We start from the raw sequence: 22908 nt of genomic DNA on the forward strand, positions 1-22908 counted from the left end.
AAGGCACAACATCTAGTGGGCTCCTCGGTGCCTAGATCCCCTACCCCCTCTAGACCTCCGTCTTACAAGGGTGCCTGGGGGGAGGGTGTTGGGGAACGTTGCATGGAAAATAAAAAATTTCTACACACACACAAGATCTATCCAAGGAGATGTGTAGCTACGAGAGGGGGAGAGCATCTTCATACCCTTGAAGATCGCTAAGCGGAAGCGTTTATCAACGCGGTTGATGTAGTCATACACCTTCACGATCCGTCCCGATCAAGTACCGAACGTACGACACCTCCGCATTCAGCACACGTTTAGCTCGATGACGTCCTTGCCTTCTTGATCCAGCAAGACGGGCGAAGTAGTAGATGAGTTCCGGCAGCACGACAGCATGGTGACGGTGTTGGTGAAGAACAATCTCCGCAGGGCTTCACCAACCACAACGGAAAATATGACGGAGGATAAACTAGAGGGGACGGGGTTGCTGGCACACAACTTGGTGATTCTTGATGTGTTCCAGGTGCTAGCCCTGCCCCTCTATTTATATGTTGAGCCCTGGGGTCGTAACTTGGATAAAGAGCCTCCTCAAAGTCGGTTTTTCCCGCAAGGAAGAGTCCTTCTCGGACTTCCAAGGCCAGGCGCTAGGGTCTCCGGCGTTTGGCCCCCTGGCCTCCGCAAAACTCCTTTTGCACCGACTTAAAGCCCTGTGGGCCTTACCCCTTGGCCTAACCATATCATCCTATATATCAATCTTTACCTACGGACCATTCCAGAGCTCCTCGTCATGTCCGTGATCTCATTAGGGACTCTGAACAACATTCGATCACCAACATACATAACTCATATAATACTATATCGTCAACGAACGTTAAGCGTGTGGATCCTACGGGTTCGAGAACTATGTAGACATGACCAATACACCTCTCCGGTCAATAACCAATAGCGGAACCTGGATGCCCATATTGGCTCCAACATATTCTACAAAGATGTTTATCGGGCGAACCTTATGACAACATACATAATTCCCTGTGTTCATCGGTATATTACTTGCCCGAGATTCGATCATCGGTATCGTCATACCTAGTTCAATCTCATTACCAACAAGTCTCTTTACTTGTTCCCACTAGTGCAGAACCGGGCAATAGCACCGGTTCGTAAGGGCTTTTAGTGCCGGTTCGGTAACCGGCACTAAATTGTGGGCACTAAAGCCCCCCCTTTAGTACCGGTTCAGCACGAACCGGTGCTAAAGGGCAACCACATGGCACGAGCCAGCTCCGTGGGCGCGTAGGACATTAGTTTCGGTTGGTAACACCAACCGGTACTAAATGTTTGGGTGTGTTTTGGTTTTACTTTTACTTTAATTTTGTGTTTTCAATTTAATTTAGTGATTGTTTTACATTATAATGAGTTGTTAAATTATTAGGTGAATGTACCGCAGATTAGTTTGACTGGATGCGTGGATCCTAGCTAAGTCATCAAGTATATGTCATATCCATATTATATATACTTGATCACCTACTTAAGTGATCGAGGTAATATGGATATGGCATATACTTGATCACTTAGCTAGAATCCATCCAGTTGAAACTAATATGCAGTTTCTTTCATAAATGATATAATAACTCATCATCATCATCATCATATTAATATAAAAACTCTTGCATCATATATATCATCACCAACGGTTTTCATACAAAGATATCATCGAGTTCAACATGGTAATGATATTATAAGCGTTTATAACACCACAAAAGCAAATCACTCTTTGAGATTAAGTTCAGGACGAAGAACACGGACATGAGATGACAAGTACTAAGAGCATGAACTAGCTAATTAATCACTCCTGCTGCTCTCTCTCAGGTAAAATAGCATAGAATATGTATAGCTTTGCTGATTCATCATATTGGAGCATGCAGATGAACCTGTCTCCTAATCGTGGGTTGCGCTTCTGATTGCTGCCCCCTAGTACTTCTCTGTGATCGTTCACAATTTTGCTCCAGTCTTTTACTATTAAGCATTCCTCGCTATTAGAAATCCTGAATGCACTAAAGTGCATTGTAGGATATCTTGGCCGTAAGCTAACAATATTCATGGTACCTTTAGTCTCGATCCAATCAGGCACACCATTCATCGGGAGTCCCTGTTGAAGAACATCGTATAGTAACATACTTAGCAATGAAGTTTAGCTTAAAAAATAATGTATGCAAAAGATGCACTGAGGAGAAATAGTAGAAATCTTACCATCTTTCCTAAATATATGTGACCGTAGTTCAGTACGAACACTATTGGTCGCACGTTTTGAGTACTAACATTTCTAAGTGCAGGAAAGAAATTTGTCTTGACAGCATCAAGATCCTCAAGCCATGAAACATAATGACTTGTCTCCTCGCAATTTAGTTCAGCCCCGGGACAGTGGGCGGTCCTGTCTACCAAGTGTCGGACATGTTTGCTTGATTGGAAGTAAGCTGTCAATATAAATTGAGATCTATTAATTATTCAACTGGTTCAAATAATCTCATATTGAAGACATAAATATGGTTGAGAAACTCACATAATGGTAGAACTGGAGGCGTCTGCACATCGACCCAGATGTCTCTATTACCTTCAATATCATCTTCCGGACGAATATCAAAGGTGATAACCATATCAGGCTCAAATGCATAAGCCTTGCATAGTGCTTGCCAAGTTTTGCATTCAAAATAGGTGTATGTGTCTGCATTGTATAATTTGACGTTGAAGGTATAACCATGCTCGGTCTTCAAGTAAACTCTTTTTACCTCCATAGTTTCGTTAGGACTGAAATCTATCTTATCCAAGACAAAAATTCTTGCATGGCAGGGGATACGCTAGTAGAATAGTGAAAAATTAAAATTAAAAGTTGAAGCAAATGAAGCATAAGTCATGCTTAATTACGAAAAAAAGATTTGTCGTTGTGACTTACTGTATCCACTTCGAAATTCTCATCCAGCTTGATGCTGAAGCGTCTATCATCAACTAGAAAATTTCTGCCATACAGGCCGCGCTGGTCTTCGCAATATTCGCACATAATGAAATCGTGTTCGTCGTCAGACGACATTCCTATGTTCATAGGTGAAACATTAAACACTTATTAGTTCTATTAATTCAACTAATTCTGTTAATTCAACTAGTTCAACTAATTAATTAAACTAATTCAACTAAGCACTTACGAAAAATATACCTAATTAATTGAACTAATTCAACTAACTAGTTCAACTAATTAATTCAACTAATTCAACTAAACTAGTTCTATTAATTTTCTTACTAAAAATAAGGTAGCTAGTTCTATATAATAAAATGTTAATTAGATAATGAAATCTCATATAATTAAATTAAATATATATCTAACATATAATTTATATCTAATTCATCTAACATTTGACATTAATATCTAACATATGTTCATATATAGGTGAAACATTAAACACTTACTAGTTCTATTAATTCAACTAAATAAACTAGTTCTATTAATTCAACTAAACATTTACTAAAAATAAACTAGTTCTATTAATTTCTTACTAAAATAAAGTAGGTAGTTCTATATAGTAATATTTTGATTAGATCATCAAATCTCATATACCTAAATTTTCTTACTAAAAATAAACTTATTCTATTAATTTTCATACTAAAAATAAACTAGTTATATTAATTCAACTAGTTCAAATCTCATATATATACCTAATTAATATCTAGCTAATTCATCTAAAATTGACATTAATATTTAACATCTTTTCCATATAATTCATCTAGCTAACATAACATTCTAACATTATTATCTACGTAATTTATCTAACATTAATCTAAACAACAGAAAATAGAAAATAAGTAAAAACAATGTGTGTGTATGTGTGTGTGGTATGTGTGTGTGTGTACGAGCAGGGGGCGGCGGCGTACGGGCGGCGGCGGGCGATGCGACGGGGACGGGCGGCGGGTGAGGCGGCGGCGACGGGCGGCGGGGGCGACGGCGGTGACGGCGACGACGGGTGGCGGGGGCGACAGCGGTGACGGTGACGACGGGTGGCGGGGGCGACGGCGGTGACGGCGACGACGGGTGGCGGGGGCGGCGAGGGCGGCGCGCGATGGGCAACGGGCGCGGCGAAGAAGTTGGATCGAGAAGAAGTGGTCGATGAAACTGAATTTTTCGTAAGTGTCATATATATAAGAGGGGCATTTAGTACCGGTTGGAGCCACCAACCGTTACTAAAGGCCAATTTTCGCCAGGCCAAGGGGCGGGAAACGGCCCCTTTAGTACCGGTTCGTGCCACGAACCAGTACTAAAGGCCCTATCATTAGTACCGGTTGGAGCCACCAACCGGTACTAATGGTTGTGCGCTGCCACCGACGATGCACAATGTTTAGTCCCACCTCGCCGAGCAAAGGGCAGCCGCACTGGTTTATAAACCCAGCCGCGGCTGCTCCTTCGAGCTTCTCTATATATCTGTCTTCTGGGCCTAACTAGGGCGCGCTGCCCTGTGAGTCTGCTGGCCCTTCTGGGCCTGCATTTGCACACCCTAGGTCTGGTAGGCCCACTGGACAGCGGCCCAACAAATTTTTTATATAGTTTTTTCTTTTCTGCATTATTTATTTTCTTCTATTTATTTTTGAGTAATTTTTTATATAGTTTTTTTCTTTTCTACATTATTTATTTTCTTCTATTTATTTTTGAGTAATTTTTTATATAGTTTTATTCTTTTCTGCTTTATTTATTTTCTTCTATTTACTTCTGAGTAGTTTTTTTGTGACCCTCTCCACTTTGATACTCTAAAATGATAATACCATTGCAAGTTTCAACATTTTCAGAATTCATTTTATAGTGATTTTCAATTTCACGGTCATTTAGCTCTCTAAACAATTAGGTAAATGACCGAAAAACAAGAAATGATGTCAGAACATGTTGGAAATTGATGACATCGCTTTGAATGCTGCATACTGAACACAAAAGAAGTCCGGAGTTCAAATAAGTTTAAAAAACATAGAAGTGCCCGTGTAACAGATGAGTTCTCGTCTGAAACCCTGATACTCCGAAAGAGTTTGTCCAGTTTGTATACGAAGTGCGTCCAGTTTTCGCCGTGACCCTCTCTACTCTTTCGCACATGCTGTGCGGGTGAAATGATAATACCATGCCAAGTTTCAACATTTTCAGAGTTCATTTTGTAGTGATTTTCAATTTCACTGTCATTTAGCTCTCTAAACAATTAGGTAAATGACTGAAAAACAACAAATGATGTCAAAACATGTTGGAAATTGATGATGTCGCTTTGAATGCTGCATACTGAACACAAAAGAAGTCCGGAGTTCAAATAAGTTTAAAAAACATTGAAGTGCCCGTGTAACAGATGAGTTCTCGTCCGAAACCCTAATACTCTGAAAGAGTTTGTCCAGTTTGTACATGAAGTGCCTCTAGTTTTTGCCGTGACCCTCTCTACTCTTTCGCACATGCTATGCGGGTGAAATGATGATACCATGCCAAATTTCAACATTTTCAGAGTTCATTTTGTAGTGATTTTCGATTTCACGGTCATTTAGCTCTCTAAACAATTAGGTAAATGACCGAAAACAACAAATAATGTCAGAACATGTTGGAAATTGATGACATCGCTTTGAATGCTGCATACTGAACACAAAAGAAGTCCGGGGTTCAAATAAGTTTAAAAAACATTGAAGTGCCCGTGTAACAGATGAGTTCTCGTCCGAAACCCTGATACTCTGAAAGAGTTTGTCCAGCTTGTACACGAAGTGCGTCCAGTTTTTGCCGTGACCCTCTCTACTCTTTCGCACATGCTATGCGGGTGAAATGATAATACCATATCAAGTTTCAACATGCTCAGAATTCATTTTGTAGTGATTTTCAATTTCACGGTCATTTAGCCTCTAAACAATTAAGTAAATGATCGAAAAACAACAAATGATGTCAGAACATGTTGGAAATTGATGACGTTGCTTTGAATGCTGCATACTGAACACAAAAGAAGTCCGGAGTTCAAATAAGTTTAAAAAATATTGAAGTGCCCGTGTAACAGATGAGTTCTCGTCCGAAACCCTGATACTCCGAAAGAGTTTGTCTAGTTTGTACACGAAGTGCGTCCAGTTTTTGCCGTGACCCTCTCTACTCTTTCGCACATGCTATGCGGGTGAAATGATGATACCATGCCAAGTTTCAACATTTTCAGAGTTCATTTTGTAGTGATTTTCAATTTCACGGTCATTTAGCTCTCTAAACAATTAGGTAAATGACCGAAAAACAACAAATGATGTAAGAACATGTTGGAAATTGATGACGTCGCTTTGAATGCTGCATACTGAACACAAAAGAAGTCCGAGTTCAAATAAGTTTAAAAAACATTGAAGTGCCTGTGTAACAGATGAGTTCTCGTCCGAAACCCTGATACTCCGAAAGAGTTTGTCCAGTTTGTACACGAAGTGCATCTAGTTTTTGCCGTGACCCTCTCTACTCTTTCGCACATGCTATGTGGGTGAAATGATGATACCATGCCAATTTTCAACATTTTCAGAATTCATTTTTTAGTGATTTTCATTTTCTCGGTCATTTAGCTCTCTAAACAATTAGGTAAATGACCGAAAAACAACAAATGATGTCAGAACATGTTGGAAATTGATGACGTCGCTTTGAATGCTGCATACTGAACACAAAAGAAGTCCGGAGTTCAAATAAGTTACTATTAAAAATAAAAAAGAGGTGTAATGCTGGTTAATTTGCTTCAAGCCATTCGGAATAGTGTAGACTGACTGCACATAGCTCAGTGCAATCTATGCTATTCCGAAAGGCTTGAAGCTAATCAACATGCATGTGAGCATTGCACATCTTCGTCATTGTCTCTGCACTCACGGCTTATAAACCGCATACTTCCTCTCTCTTGGCGAGGTGGGACTAAAAATCAGCTTACTAAGAAACTCTAGTACCGGTTCATGCCATGAACCGGTACCAAAGGTCTTCGTGGGGGCCCCAGCCTGACCACTGCCGCACTGGACTCATTAGTACCGGTTCGTGCCATGAACCGGTACTAAAGGTTGCCCACGAACCGGTACTAATGATGACCGCCCGCCTAGCCGTTGGAACCGGCACTAATGGTCACATTAGTGCCGGCTCAAATTCAAACCGGCACTAATGTGCTTCACATTTGACCCTTTTCCTACTAGTGTCCGTAATACATCATCCTGCAACTAACTCATTAGTCACTTTGTTTGCAAGGCTTCTTATGATGTGTATTACCGAGAGGGCCCAGAGATACCTCTCCGATACTCGGATTGACAAATCCTAATCTTGTGCTATGCCAACTTAATAAACACCTTCAGAGATACCCGTAGAGCATCTTTATGATCACACAGTTACGTTATGACGTTTGATAGCACACAAGGTATTCCTCTGGCATCCGGGAGTTGCATAATCTCATAGTCGAAGGAATATGTATTTGACATTAAGAAAGCAATAGCAATAAACTGAATGATCAATATGCTAAGCTAACGGATGGGTCTTGTCCATCACATCATTCTCCTAATGATGTAATCCCATTAACAACACATGTCCATGGTTAGGAAACCTTAACCATCTTTGATCAACGAGCTAGTCTAGTAGAGGCTTACTAGGGACTCCTATTTGTTTATGTATTCACACATATATTTAAGTTTCTGATCAATACAATTCTAGCATGAATAATAACCTTTATCATGAATAAGGAAATATAAAATAACAAGTTTATTATTGCCTCTAGGGCATATTTCCTTCAGAGGGGTGGCACGACTTGTGGGGATCCTAGGCCTCCTCTGGTGTCCAGTTAGTTATATATACCCCCAAAATCCTACCTTCAATTATTACAGATTTTCCACGTTGTCTCCACTCCCTGTTTTGATGATTTTTGTATTTACCCCAGATCTAGCCCTGTGCCGAAGGGGAGAACCTTTATCTTCAACCTCTTCATCAACCTTTGCTGCTGCCATGATGATCCGAGGGAAGCCCGCCTTCGAGGCTGAGGGTTTGTGATAGTAGCTATGTGTCATGTACCCATTTTCTTTGATCTTATGAATAATAAACATGATTTTTTTTAGGTGAATAAACATGATTATGATCTTGGGTATTGATGATTAATTGAATTGTATAATGTATCTCTTATGATTGATCAAATCTTTGACGCCCTCTAGCATATCACAGTAGATAACTATGGCACTTCCGACATACATGAATGTAGCAAGCCCTACAAGCCATGATGACAACATGCTCATGATGACATGATGGCCATGAGGGCATCTCCAGCCGTTCGGCCCCCCAGGGCGCCTAAATAGAGTGGCCTGGGGGCGTGCCGGCGCTAGTTCGGCCCCTGGGGGCGACCTAGCTCCCAGTCACGCCCCCAAGCGCCGGCCCCAGGATGCGGGAAATTTAAACTTGGTCGTTCCCGCTCTCAAAAGACGCCATAAATCCGGCGATCGGACGAAGTCTGGCGTTACAAAAAACAGAGCGCCGCACGCCGCAAGTTTGCGCGCGCAATGATTCACTCGGCGGGGTCGGCTCCAGGCGTTGGCGGAGTCGGCGTGCGCGGGCTTGGCGGTGTCGGAGCTGCTTTGGTGCTGGGCTGTGTCGGCGCGGCTTCGGCACTGCTGGGCGGCGATGTAGAGGCGTCGTTCGGGCTTGGCATCCGTGTGGTCGTGGGCGCGGGAGCTTGCGTCGTCGGTGTCGTCGGCGTTGCCGTCTGCATCTGGTTCAGGATGAGGCCGCGCTCCACCATGTACCACGCCCTGAGCTGCTCGTCGTTGCTCTGGAGCATGTCCGCCCCGCCCATCAGAAAAGCCATGTCGGTGTTCCTCTTCTTCGCGGCGACGTTCGTCCGGAGCAGGTCGAGCTTGATGGCGCTGTTCTTCATCAGCGACGACCATCGCGCCTCGGTCTTCTCTTCACGTAGGACGGCCTGGGCCTGGGCGTCGGCAAGGCAATGCTCGATGGACTCCTGCACTCGCGCGGTTGCCGCGTCGGCATTTTTCCCCTTCTTTGCCAATTTGTGGCTGTCCAGCTGCCCCTCTGACGCGCTCGGAGTCGTCGCGTCCGGCTTGTATGTCTCCTTGGCCTTGTTGAGGGTACGTCGGACTTCCGCCCACTTCTCGCACTTGTCAATGCGCTTGTAGACGTGAAGGTGCTTGAAGTCGGCGTCTTGGTTGTCGCGCTGATACATGGTGAACATACGCAGCAGCCGCGCGCAGGAACAAACAGTTGGCGGGCGGCGGGTATTGACGATGCAGAGATGCGGGCGAACGGCGTGCGTACCTGATCCTCAACGCTGGCGCCGCTCTCCGGACGAGCCGCGACCTCCTCGACGATTCCATGCCATTTGTTGCACGCCAACTGGATACGCCCCCAATGGTTTGCCATCGCCTTGGAGCCGCGCTGCATGTAGACGCCTTTGAAGTACGGGTGGACGAGTTTCCGCTCGTCGAACTCGGCCTTGATGCGGTCCCAGTACGTCTCCAAGCTCTGGTTCGCGCCGGTGGTCGGGTCGAGGCAGACGACTTTCCATGCTTCGGCGAGGCATTCCTCCTCCTTGGACGTCCACTTGATGCGCGGTTCGCGTGACCTAGCCGCCCGCTTCTTCTTCTTTTGGCACCCCTTCATCGGAACAGGAGCCGGCTCCTCCTCCTCCTCCTCCTCCTCCTCGTCCTCCTCCTCCTCGGGTTCCTGCGCTTCGTGCGCGTCCTCGCCGTAGACGTAGCCGAGCTCAGGCTCCATGTCGCCGTTGAGATCCACTACCTCGTCCTGGGTGGCGAACCCGGGAGACGCGGCGGCCGCGGTCGATCCTGTCGCGATGATGTCGTCCATGTCGGCTCCTGTGTCGTCGGTGTCGCCGAGGTGCGAGAAGGGCAGCGGTCCACGGCGGAGATGGGGCGTCGGTGTGGACGCGTAGGCGGCGGGCGGCGATTAGTTGTATGGAGGGTACTGCATGCCGACGAAGGCGGGCGAGGGTGCGCGTGTCGTGGGGTGGCCATGGGGGAAGGTCACGTTTGGGTTGAACCCCCCGTGCGCGCCGCCTTCGGCGTAGCCGGGCGACGACGATCCCCATGGAGATCCGACGCCTTGCTGTCCCCAGGGCGCGTACTGGGCGTGGCTGACGACGGGTGGATTCATCATCCCCGCGTGGTCGATCGATGAGGAAGACGCCGCCGCACGCGTCGCGTTGTCGCGGGCCTTCTTGGCAATGGCCCTGTTCCGCCGGTCGGTGGTGACTGCGTCGCGTCGCTGAACTTCCACCCTCCACTCGGCGCTCGACATGCCCGATGGCTTCGATGGCGGCGCCCTCGGCTTCCTCTGCTTCGGCTGGGCCACAGTGCCAGTCGTGGTTGCCGCCGCGCGCGGCATGGCGTACTTCTTCGGCGGCATGGCGGCGACTGGAAGGCGAGCTGGAGGGGGTTTGGCGGGAGAAAGGGAGGGAATGGCGGGAGGAAGGCGAGCGAGCGGAAGAGATGCGAGGGAAAAGCGTTAAGAAGCGGCGGGAAAAGGCCCTCGGGTCGCTGCCAGGGCGGGCCCACGCGCCTTTTTCGCTTGTGCCGGCTCCCCAAGCACCCTCCAGGGTGCCGGGTTCGGCCTGGGTCCGCCGGCACCAGTTTTGACCCGAGCCGGCGAAAAACGGGATTCTGGGGGCGCGACTGGGCCGTTTTTTTGGCGCCGGCGCGGCAAAATCGTCTGGGAAGGGCCTGTTGGGGGCGCGGCTGGAGATGCCATGAGAAAAACAACAACTAATCCCCACCCTCTTTTTTTAGTAGTATAAGTAGAAACAAGCTACGTTTTACACACGTAGCATGTCTGCAACCCAAGATGAAATCTATACCTACTATTAAAGAGAATAGATATTCTTGATTTGGTTCCATTTTGTTTCGTCCCGTTTTGAGTTTTTTTTTTAAAGATTACACACAACATTATTAGATACACATGACATGTATAGGCATGATCACGAAAAGATTACACACAACATTATTAGATACACATGACATGTATAGCCATGATCACGTACTAGAAAAAAAAGTACTAAGCACGCCCCTACGTCCGGACTCTAAAACACCTATAGCCATGGTCACGTATACATATACTAGGAAAAAAATATGTACTAACCACATCCGGACTCAAAACTTAAAAGGGAAAGTACAAATGTATGGATACAAGGAATAGCAAACTGAAAACAATTCTTCACCCAGTCAAAAAAGGGTAAGGCACATGATAACATTATCTCTGCTACAATAGACGTCCTCTCTTGAATTGGCTGTTCACAAAGCCAACTATTTCACGATAGACTTCCACTTTTTTTTTCCGGATAGACTCCCATATGTACGACTGTGTTGATATTTTTTTGCTTGGTCACAGCTGTGTTATAGCAAATTAGAGGTCATAGGTCACCATACATCTAAAAAAATGAATATATTATTTTGATTTGTATAATTTCAGCATAAAAATGTGGTCTATTGATCTTAATTTTACGCCCCGCGAAAAAAAAGATCTTGATTTTTACGGTTGAGATTAAAAGATAGAAATCCAAAAAAGATTAAAAAATAGAAAAAGGTAAGCATAACTATAGTTATCTACACATGAATTTAAGTTAGCACGTACAATCTATATCTATACCAACTATTAAAGGGAATAGATATTTTTGGTTTGGTTTCGCTTTGTTTCGTCCCGTTTTGAGTAATTTCTTTTTGAAACTACCAGCAACTGTTGGCTTTTATATTATATTATGAGGCAGGGAGCAATATTTACAAGGCCGTACGCACGGTCTGAAGGAAGAAGTTCAGAGAAAAGAAAAAGGCCCTAGGGAACACAGTGGGTAGGGTGCTCTCTCACGTCGGAACCCCAAAGGGTGCTGCATGCATCTTGCTCCCGCTAGTCTCCATGATTCCAAGGATCCCCGAACTGCCTGGAGGATGGCCGAGGGCGCGGCTATCTTCTTCTGGAACACTCTGCGGTTGCGTTCAAGCCAAAGCTCCCATGAGATGAGTATGATGAGAGACCGGACACCTTTCTGATGCTCAACAGATGTGGCGTTGAGGATATGAGACCAGAATGTCTTCGAGCAGTTGCTATCCGGACAAGTTTTCGGGTCGAGGGCGGCGCAGCCGTACCCGCTGGCCGCAGTGCTATAGATCCGCCGCGCCTCCGGGCAGTGCCATAGTAGGTGAACTGAGGTTTCTGGGTTGCGAACACATAGCGATGATGAAAATTGAAAATGTAGAGATGGCACTTAGACATGACCCTCTCCTCCCTGTCCTCCTCCCCTCCTCCTCTCTCTCTCTCTCTCTCTCTCTCTCTGTGCGTGATGCGTAATGGCACACGCAAAAACAGTTCACACCAGTTTTGAGTGTTTTTACGTCCACTATTTTTTAGTTTTGTCCGTTTGTGACAAACATAAATGCAAACAAACAAAACCGGGACAATACGAATGAAACCAGGACGTACCTTTAAAGGAAACTTAATTGAAACAAAAGCGAAGTGGCCGGCCGCACGTCGTAACCTGACCCAAAAATATACATGGGAGTCCGAACTAGCTACGAGCTGCAGGGTGCCAGCTAGCTTGATTCTTTCCCGGCTAAGCACATGAGTATATGTCAAGCAGGCTGTTGGATCGATCCGGCGGCAGCTACATGGCTCGATTAATTGCTCCCTGAGAACTTGCACGTGATTCAATTAACAGGTGCACAACCCTAGCTTCAATGAGTCAAGTTAGTATTTTATTAATAGCTGCTTGAATTGTTTTCTTTTCTGCTCTTCCTATCCAATCGTCCACGCATGAGGTTTTCATAGCTAAACTGACTACACAATAAGTAACTATTCTATAAGGAGGAGAAAATGAGGTATTTTCATATTCCTAAAATTCCTTTTTTTCCACCGGCTCATGTATTCCTATGTGACATGATATGGATTTTGCATAACTCGAAACGTGCTAGAGAAATGTTTTGCAAGGATTGGGATCCTCTCAGTGCAATGCAGATTAGCATGCATGTTACCTTTCTTTCCTCATCTTCAAGGAGAATTACTTTTTTTGTTCATCTTCAAGGCCAAAATCATAATATTATTTTCATCGTGCTTTCAGGAAACTGATACTTACTTATGCTAATTTGCATATCTTGGTATATGCAAAGGAGCAACTGAACAACTACCCGTGCAAGCTCACATTGATCAATCAAGGTTAGCTTTTCTATAGTATTGATTGTTGAATAGTCATGCAAAGTAGCCTTTTGCAAAGATGGTGAAAGCACCCAATTTGTATTCATCTGGGAATAATTGATGTGTATCCTAAATCAAATTATTGCTTATGTTTTAGGCTGTGTTTAGGCTTAAATCATCACTTGCTTACTGGGATAGGAGCGTGAGGTGATTTTTTCTCCTATTGCAACGTACAAACATATTTAGGTGGCACTTTCGGATGTTATTATGTCATGATGACGGTAGTTTCGATGGACAGTGGGCACAATAATTTCTCTCCCGTTGCAACGCACGGACATATGTGCTAGTACAACCGACGAGAGATAAACCATGTTTGAGACCTTGAACGGAAACAACTAGTAGAAGGGACCCGAAAAAGAAAAAGACCTTGCCTAAACCTAGTCCCCAAATCCAAACAGGAACTTAATCCAGAGGGTCGCTCCAACAGCTACTATCCAACAGTTGGGCGATGAGCAAAGCCAGACTGAAGCCCCACCAATTTAATTGCCCCCATGCATCAACATCTCCTGTGGCCGTGGGGCAGCAATCACGTAAGCAAACATGCCAATCCTCCCGCTCGCACAGCTCAAGGAAACAATTCCACCTGCCACGGCCAGTCCGCCGTCGTGGGCCAGCCGCGCCACGACCAAAGGACGACGTAGGACGTACGTACAACCTGTGCACCACCCGCCGGTCCGGCCCGGCGACAGCGTGCCCCTCCTCCTCTCCGTCCGTCCAAACCACATCGCACCCCCGAGAGCAGCGTTGCAGCGCCCGAGCACCAGTGCTCTTTATATTTGACTTTTTCAAATTCGTATTTTTGAAGTTTCAAAAAAATGTGAAATTATTTTCCGGGATGCATATACACATTCCGAATACCCGTTGCAAGTTTCGGTATAAATCTCGTTTTGTTTTGGACTATAAAAAAACAAATTTCTGACAGTATATAGGAGAAAAAAATGTCATTTTTGTCAGAAATTTCTCTTTTTTCTATTTCCCAAAATACAAAGTATTTCTTCTCTAGATTTCTACCAATCCTTAGGAATATGTGTACGTATTCACATATTTGTTTTCAGATTTTTTTGAGCATCGAAAGTGTGTTTTTCAAAAAATTCAAATATCAAGAACAGTGAAGGTCGGCCTCTGCAGCCACTTTTCCTCGCACCCCCACCCTACCCACCCCCCTCACCGCAACTGAGGCCTGACAGTCACCCAGTACGGCCAGCGACCCCGACGCCGTAACCCGATTATTCCGACGGGCCGCCGTGTCAGCGACGCAGAAGATCTATCATCTATCATCCGTCGTCCCCGCCTGACACGGTAGCCCCCGAGGACGGACCGGGTTCCGTAGCAAAGGACGCCTCACGTACAGGCAGCGCACGGGTGCGCCACGCACCACCGGCTAATCTAATCTTCTAATCTCCTCCCGGCCCGCACAAGCCGTGCAAGTCCTATAAAAACCACCGCAAGCGCCGCGAACCACACCGCACCACACACACGAACACACACCTCTTGATTGGCTCCTTGGCTCTCTAGTTGCCTGCAATAGCACCACTAGCAGCAGCAGCGACCGCGAGAGGGCGGCTGCAGTTGGACCGCCGGCGAGGGAGCTGCCATCATCATGCAAGGGGACCTGGCGGAGAAGAGGGGGAAGGTGAAGAAGGGGTGGCTGGCTGTGCGCGTCGGCCAGGCGCAGGCGGAGCAGCAGGGCGACGGGTTCCGGCGGTTCGTCATCCCCATCGCCTACCTCTACCACCCGCTGTTCCAGCGCCTGCTGGAGGCGGCCGGGGACACGTACGGCTACAGCTCGGCCGGCCCGCTCTGGCTGCCCTGCTCCGTCGACGAGTTCCTCCGCCTGCGCGCGCTCGTCGACCGGGAGACGGCGCACTCGCACTCCTCCTCCTCCTCGCACCGCGTACACGCCGGCGGCTACCAGCAGCAAGCCTACTCGTTCGCCCCGTGCACCCGCGTAAAACTCACGTCCTGATCGACCCACATCGATCATCGAGCCCCGGCCCGCCGGCTTTCGTTTGTTGAGCACTGGAGAGATCAAGCGGCGGGAGTACATCGGCCTGCCGGAGACAACATTCACACATGTACATGTATACGTACATAGAGAGAGATACCAGATATGGAGGTGCATGAGAGGCAGTCAGTAGGTGATTACTGATTAGTCAGTTACCGGTGAGAGCAGGTATAGCACAGGCCAAGATTTGATTGATCCTTTTTGTATTGATTGGTATCAGGTCGCCTGATGAAACCAGTAGGCTTTTGGATATATTTTTTCTAGGATTAAAGGGATTTATGTTGTAAGACAACATCAAATGAGAAGTTAGGGAATCTTCAACACTGATCTCCAAACCGAACACAGCATCCGTCCACGGATTAGAGAAAACCAGTTCGCCGATACTGATGTAGGAGCGGACCATCTAACTATAGCCGCATATATTTCAAATCGGATTTCAGTTAATCAGACGATTTTGATCAAACGCGCCGAATTTATCAAAGTTCGGCTAGAAAAATAGACAAATCATCCATAATAGCATGCAAATGTGTCTACTATTCCCTCCGTTCCTAAATATAAGTCTTTTTAGCCATTTTAGGTAGTCTACAACATACAGATGTATGTAGAAATATTATAGAATGTAGATTCACTTATTTTGCTCCGTATGTAGTCATTTGTTGGAATCTTTTGTATTTGGGAACGGAGTAAGTACAATAATAGTTCAACTCAGCGAGATTAACTGGATGTTCAACAAGTTTTTCATGAATTGATTATGTTATCCCACACATACTACACCTTGAGCTTGATCCAACAATGTATGTGCATGAATGGTCTGCTCTCTGACCTGTACTATGTTACGACAGCTCGTGCATGCTAGACAATATGTGGAGCAACAATGAGTGAAGGCGTCCTGGTTGGGACCTCAAGTCTTAGATGTTAGGTTTGACTGCGAGGTCTGTTTGGTATTAGGCCTAGACTTTCAGCGCCCCTTCATCAACTGGATAGGAGTAGCGACATATGTTGCTTAGATGGTGGCTTTAGTCTTATTGTTATATGACTTTGTAAGGTCTTGTGTCAATAATTAATAAAATGATTGTATGCATTGTTCAAATGCAGAGGCCGGGTGTCGGTGTACTAGAGTAGGGGTACCCTAGTATCCCGAACTCGTGCACGGGCAGTTGCAGCGTCTCGCGGCAAGGCTTGCCGGGTGACCGCCAAGACCCTCCGTGGTTCCCTTGAAGACCATTCAAGAACAAAGTACTCAAACCAAGGCCCCGGCAAGAGGAGCTTGCCGGGAAGGCCAACCAAGGTCCCGGCAAGAGGAGCTTGCCGGGAAGGCCAACCCAGGCCCCGGCAAGAGGATCTTGCCGGGAAGAGACAAGACCCCGGCAAGAGGAGCTTGCCGGGAAGGCCACTCAAGGCATACCAAGAAAGCTTGCCGCGACGCGCCCTGCGTCCCGACAAGGCCCGGTGAGCGACAAGCTCCCAAACACGACAAGACGACGACCGCGGCAAGGAGCTTGCCGCGGGAAACCCCCACTTCGTGCCCGCGCTCCAGCGCACCTGCTAACGTGTCGCTCTAGGACTCTCCCAAGCACACGTGGCAGGAGGCTGTGCAGCTAGGGGTGCACGGTGGCAAGCGGAGATGAAGAGAAGGCCATCGTGGCAAACGGTGGCGCTCCTAACGGTCACTTTTTGCACTGTTTAGGCAACTCAGACAGGCATTCAATGACCTTGTCCCCTGCCGTCAGAGTTAGGTAGGGTGCACTGTGTCCACAGTAGCGGTAGGTGCAGCTACCGCATCCTTTTCCATTTTTACCCTTCTAGTCTACGTTGCCACCTGTCGGTGACCCCTTGAAAGTATAAAAGGAGGCCCTAGCGCAACGTAGAAGGGGTTCGGCCGGTTCGGCTCATTCGAAACACCAGGAACACTCCCACGCTCAGTCTGGCAGCGTCCATCGCTCCTGAGCAAGGATTCAATACACACAAACAAGCAGCAGTAGGGTTTTACGCATCCGTGCGGCCCGAAGCTGGGTAAAAAGCGCTCGCGTGTACTGCCTCGATCCGCTCTTTGTGCGGCCTCCGCCCTCACCGAACCGAAAGGGGCCCTGTCCCCATAGGTGTCCGTGGGATCAGCCTCCCCGACATCTCTGGCGCGCCAGGTAGGGGGCGTCGAGATTGTGCGAACCCAATCCGGCGTGCGCGCGAGCTAAATCTTCATCGTCTTCATTGACATGCCACCGAAGAAGAAGGATTCGGAGGCAGCTGTTCCGTCTGCGTCGCTTTCACCGCCTCCGGAGCAAACGGGTGGTGGAGCGGACGCCGGCGGAAGAATTGGCGTCGACGAGGGAGCCCTCCGTGCGGCCAAGTCCAAGGACAAGGCGGCACAGACCTCGGCGTCCATGCGCGCGCCGCGCCCCTCTCAGGAGGCGTGGGACCAGCAGTGTCATGGCGTTCGCAGCGCCATACGTCCGCTGGGCCAAGATCAAGCTGGTGGTTCTCGTGGCGCTCAAGACCAACATGCACGTCAACATGCTGGCTCGAGCGAAGTACGGTCGCCTGGACGGGGCACTGCTCCTTCTAACGTGGTTAGGAGTCCGAGCACGCCCCACTCCTCGCACCATTCACCTCCGCCGCCCTAGCGCCCTTACTTTGTTTCGAGTCCGCTCAACAACTTAAGTGAGCTGCAACTAGTTGCGACAAGGTTGCTTGTCGGTAGCGACCCCGCCAGTAGGCTGCTGAAGTTCCGCACTCGGCGCTCGCGGCAAGGGTACCTGCGCCGGCAAGTTTCTCGAAAGTTTCTCCTTGCCGGGAAGCAGACGACAAAAAAGCTAAGTTGTTAAAGCTTGAGCAATCAGTTTTTTTAAGTTTTTGAGTTATTTTCCTTGAACGACCGTGCTTTGTATGGAAAACCTATGCGCGGAGGAACCAACTCGTAGCTAGTTGCGCCTTTACTTTGTTTCGAGTCCGCTCAACAGCTTAAGTGAGCTGCTAGCGCCCTTACTTTGCTTCGAGTCCGCTCAGCAACTTAAGTGAGCCGCTAGCGCCCTTACTTTGTTTCGAGTCCGCTCAACAACTTAAGTGAGCTGCAACTAGTTGCGACAAGGTTGCTTGTCGGTAGCGACTCCGCCAGCAGGCTGCTGAAGTTCCGCACTCGGCGCTCGCGGCAAGGGTACCTGCGCCGGCAAGTTTTCCTAGAAAGCGTAGGGCAGAACCATACAAAGCCAAGAGTCGAGTAAAGGAAGTAACACAGCAATTTTTTACCTAAGACAAAGCTATATTATAAAAATAACTTGTCGCGCCTCTAATAAAGTGTTCTTATGACATGACTGGCAACGACAAGAGAAGAAGAAAACGGACGGCACCTGGGCCCCGGCAAGCCAGTATCGCTGGGGGCTGCGAGTGCCAAGAATCGTCCACGGCAAACCAGAGTTGCCGGGGGCTGCAATATCAGATAAGTCTTTCATCCCTCATCATGCATCCTCTTATGGACTGGGGAATGCGAAACCGCGTTTCTTCCCGAAAACTGTCGTGCTCCCTCAACTCTAGGCCCTGGGGCTCGTTCCCGGGGCCGAGTTTGGTCGTAGTCGCGGCAGCAAAGGGATGAAACGAGGAGACCGCACCCACCTCGTTCCCGCCTCCGTCAAAGGCGTGAGAAAGGTCGAGCGACGTGGGAAGGCGGCAGGGCCTGTTGCCGGGAGATGAAATGTCTGTCCAAGGGACACCAAGGATTTGCTCCTTGGCGTGGGTTCAACTCGCGAGACAAATAACCCGGCAAGCATCCCCTTTTCATTAAAAAACATCCCACTCAGGTACAGTCCATAGAGGATGAAAAACATGAAAGAGAGGATTACAAGTTTTAGATACAGCTAAAGGCCCGAAGGCTTACAAATTAAAAAGATAAGATGCCCGTAATCTCTTTCCTGTCCCTCTCTTCAGGAGGCAGGTCAAGGAGGCGAAAAGGGCAAAAGGAGCGCCTAGGCGAGCTACGGGTGCCAGAAGACACCAAGAGAACATCCCGGGAGCCGTCCGAAGGCTGGACAGCGATGGCGGCGCTGGAAGCGGGGCTCGAAGACGGGGCGGAGGGACGTCAGCACGCTGTCGAGGGCACCACGCCCTCGTACTCCGACCTGACGGCCTTGTCGCCAGCCTTCTTCCCCTTCCGCAGCCTCCCTACGCCAGCCGCCCAAGGAGACGACCCCGGGGAGTTCAAGGAGCCGGCGACACGGATGATGGGGTCGCCGGTGCCGCGCGAAGCGGCGCCCGACGCCTAGTCGGACCCGCCACCCCGCCGCCCGCTACCCTCATCGTCGCTGTCGCTCTCCTCCTCGTCGCTCTCGCTCGAGGAAGAGCCTTCGCTGTCGGAGGAGCTGTCCACGCAGCACTTCGCCCGAGTGCCGAAGCAGCCGAAGACCTTGACAGAGAGGAGATCGCCCTCCATCAACTTAAAATGGAGGGTAAACCCCTCCATCAGGCTGTGGATACGGGCGAACGTCTTCCACGCTCGATCAAGATACATCACATTAGGGGCTGGGAATACAATGCGGACTCGCGTGCCGCTGATCCCACAGCCCCTCATGTGCAGTCTCAGTGTCTCGGGCGGGTCCAACTCCATCGCGCTCGCAAACGGAGCTGGAAGCCGGAGGCGACGACGAGGCGCCCGGCGCAGCTTAACGAAGAACTCACAAGGGTCGTCCCCTATATGGACCGCCGTGGGGGGAGGAGCCGCCGGCGGAGGCGAAGCAGGCACGCCGCCCCGCCCGCCTCTTCCCCGAGCGCCTTGACCTCGTCCTCGACCTCGTCCGCGACCTCGCCCCCTCCCTCTTCCCCTTATGGCTGGCTCTGCCACCACGGGCACGGAAGAGGGAGAGATGCGCTGTCTGGCGGCGATCCTCGCCGCCACCGATGAAGGGCCCGGGTTCCCTTTCTCCATGGCGAATGAGAGAAAGGGGAGCTGAAGCTGAAGAAAGGAGGAGATGAGAGAGTGCGGGTTTCTGTGCTCCCCTCCCGCTCTTTATAAAGGAGCGAAGTGGGGGCTCGGCCGCCCCGCTCAGCGAACCAAGACGACGGATGAGGCGGCCTCGCTCCGCCCCGTGATCGCGGGGAGTGGACGTCCGGAAAACCGCGCACCGGCCCCGTCCAGTAAATGCACCACGCCCCCACGCCTACCTCCGTTTAGGGAGGAGGGCGTAAACCGTCCCCATCATCGTGGCCTGACGCATGCTCGAGGGGCTTAGCCCCGCGCATGCCGCCCGCGTCACCCACGACGCCGCGTTTGACGCGTGCCGTTCTGGGCGTGCGCGGTGGGAGCGGAGAGATATGCGGCGTGACCTAGGCCGCGCGTGCCCGTGCACTGTTTTGGGCCTGGCCCAACAGCGCTCGGCACCGTCTATGGCCCAGGCCCGGGGGCTCCTGTCGGTGTACTAGAGTAGGGGTACCCTAGTATCCCGAACTCGTGCACGGGCAGTTGCAGCGTCCCGCGGCAAGGCTTGCCGGGTGACCGCCAAGACCCTTCTTGGTTCCCTTGAAGACCATTCAAGAACAAAGTACTCAAACCAAGGCCCCGACAAGAGGAGCTTGCCGGGAAGGCCAACCAAGGCCCCGGCAAGAGGAGCTTGCCGGGAAGGCCAACCCAGGCCCCGGTAAGAGGATCTTGCCGGGAAGAGACAAGACCCCGGCAAGAGGAGCTTGCCGGGAAGGCCACTCAAGGCATACCAAGAAAGCTTGCCGCGACGCGCCCTGCGTCCCGGCAAGGCCCGGTGAGCGACAAGCTCCCAAACACGACAAAACGACGACCGCGGCAAGGAGCTTGCCGCGGGAAACCCCCACTTCGTGCCCGCGCTCCAGCGCACCTGCTAACGTGTCGCTCTAGGACTCTCCCAAGCACACGTGGCAGGAGACTGTGCAGCTAGGGGTGCGCGGTGGCAAGCGGAGATGAAGAGAAGGACATCGTGGAAAACGGTGGCGCTCCTAACGGTCACTTTTTGCACTGTTTAGGCAACTCAGACAGGCATTCAATGACCTTGTCCCCTGCCGTCAGAGTTAGGTAGGGTGCACTGTGTCCACAATAGCGGTAGGTGCAGCTACCGCATCCTTTCCCATTTTTACCCTTTTAGTCTACGTTGCCACCTGTCGGTGACCCCTTGAAAGTATAAAAGGAGGCCCTAGCGCAACGTAGAAGGGGTTCGGCCGAATCGGCTCATTCGAAACACCAGGAACACTCCCACGCTCAGTCTGGCAGCGTCCATCGCTCCTGAGCAAGGATTCAATACACACAAACAAGCAGCAGTAGGGTTTTACGCATCCGTGCGGCCCGAAGCTGGGTAAAAAGCGCTCGCGTGTACTGCCTCGATCCGCTCTTTGTGCGGCCTCCGCCCTCACCGAACCGAAAGGGGCCCTGTCCCCATAGGTGTCCGTGGGATCAGCCTCCCCGACACCGGGGGTCTTCCTCCTTTTCTAAAAAAGGAATAATATCTCCCACATTTTATCCCTGTTTCGATGATGCGTCTAGCATCATCGGAGGATGTGTGTGTGGAGGTGTGTCTTCGTCGGATCTCGCGGGATTCGGCTGGTGCTGGTTTTTGGTAGATATACTTGGATCTGGTCTTCGTTTGAGTGTTTACATGTTTGATCCTTCTGATCTACGACTTTTCTCATCAGTGATGACTGCTGCTCTGGTGCACTGATCCTATGGAGTCTTAGCACGACAACTTCTCGACTGTATGCTACAATAAGGTCTGCCCGGCTCCAGTGAGATAGGAGCGATGACGGGGACGCACCTACGGCTTATTCCAGTGCTTATAATTGTCGCTAGGTTGTCGACGGACATGGTTGTAATTTTTATTAGCTCTATTGTTTTTTACTCTCATGAGTCATGACTAAAAATGAATAGATTGAATGTTTCTCGAAAAAAAAGAATTTCTGAAGAAAGAAACACATGCACCGGCCGTAGAAGTTTCCATGAGTGGTGGTCAGGCCGGCGACCGTGCAAGCAAAGCGACCCCAGCTCCACCGAAAGCCACTGCTGCTGCAGTATCCCACAGAGTCACTGGTTAGTCAGTAGCGTCATCCAACTCTCTTCCGTACGATGGACGGGGAAAAGAAAATGCATCGGCATCGTCGCCCTGCCCGCCATTGGCCTTGTTTGAATACTCTAACTCAGTTAGATGTTAGAGTTAGATTCTAACTCCGAACTAATTCTGAATGAACTCTAACCAATAAGGTGTTTGAATGACAGGGTTAGATTGACAATAAATGTACTTTCTCAATCATTTGGCTCCTTTAGACCCTTTTTCCTGCTGGATTTGGTGTGGTCGGCTCTTATGTGGCCTCCTCCCGCTCACAGTTGACATAAATAAATGATCTTTATAAATCAAGGGTCCAAAACATGATAAATTTTATTTTGTCCATACAAATGAGATGTCCCACTTAAACATACATATCGTCAATCAAGCTTCATAAAAAAAATTACACTCATGAAACAAAGCATGAGCTAACTCATCACGAAAGTCATTCATGTTGATATCTTCAACAAGAGGTTCGTCTTCTGGCCATGCGGATGCAGAGGAACTAGGCATTGGGTTATAATTTTCATCACCATCACATGCATCAAATTCCCTATCCGCAATTCTGCTCTCTCGAATGAAATTATGAAGAGCCATACAAGTAACAATAATTCTACTTTGCTTGTCCTCTGGAAATTTTGGCATGT

At 48.8% G+C, this 22908-nt stretch overlaps 1 protein-coding gene across 1 annotated transcript; it reads left to right on the forward strand.

Annotated features, from left to right (window-relative positions):
- The first annotated feature begins 14694 nt into the window (after positions 1-14694).
- LOC123131050 (auxin-responsive protein SAUR32-like) lies at positions 14695-15539 on the forward strand. The gene has a single exon (XM_044550818.1). It carries the CDS (start codon positions 14814-14816, stop codon positions 15177-15179), a length of 366 nt encoding a protein of 121 aa, XP_044406753.1. The 5' UTR covers positions 14695-14813; the 3' UTR covers positions 15180-15539.
- The last annotated feature ends 7369 nt before the right edge of the window (positions 15540-22908 follow it).

Source organism: Triticum aestivum, chromosome 6A (assembly GCF_018294505.1).
Source record: "Triticum aestivum cultivar Chinese Spring chromosome 6A, IWGSC CS RefSeq v2.1, whole genome shotgun sequence".
NCBI classification, from domain to species: domain Eukaryota; kingdom Viridiplantae; phylum Streptophyta; class Magnoliopsida; order Poales; family Poaceae; genus Triticum; species Triticum aestivum.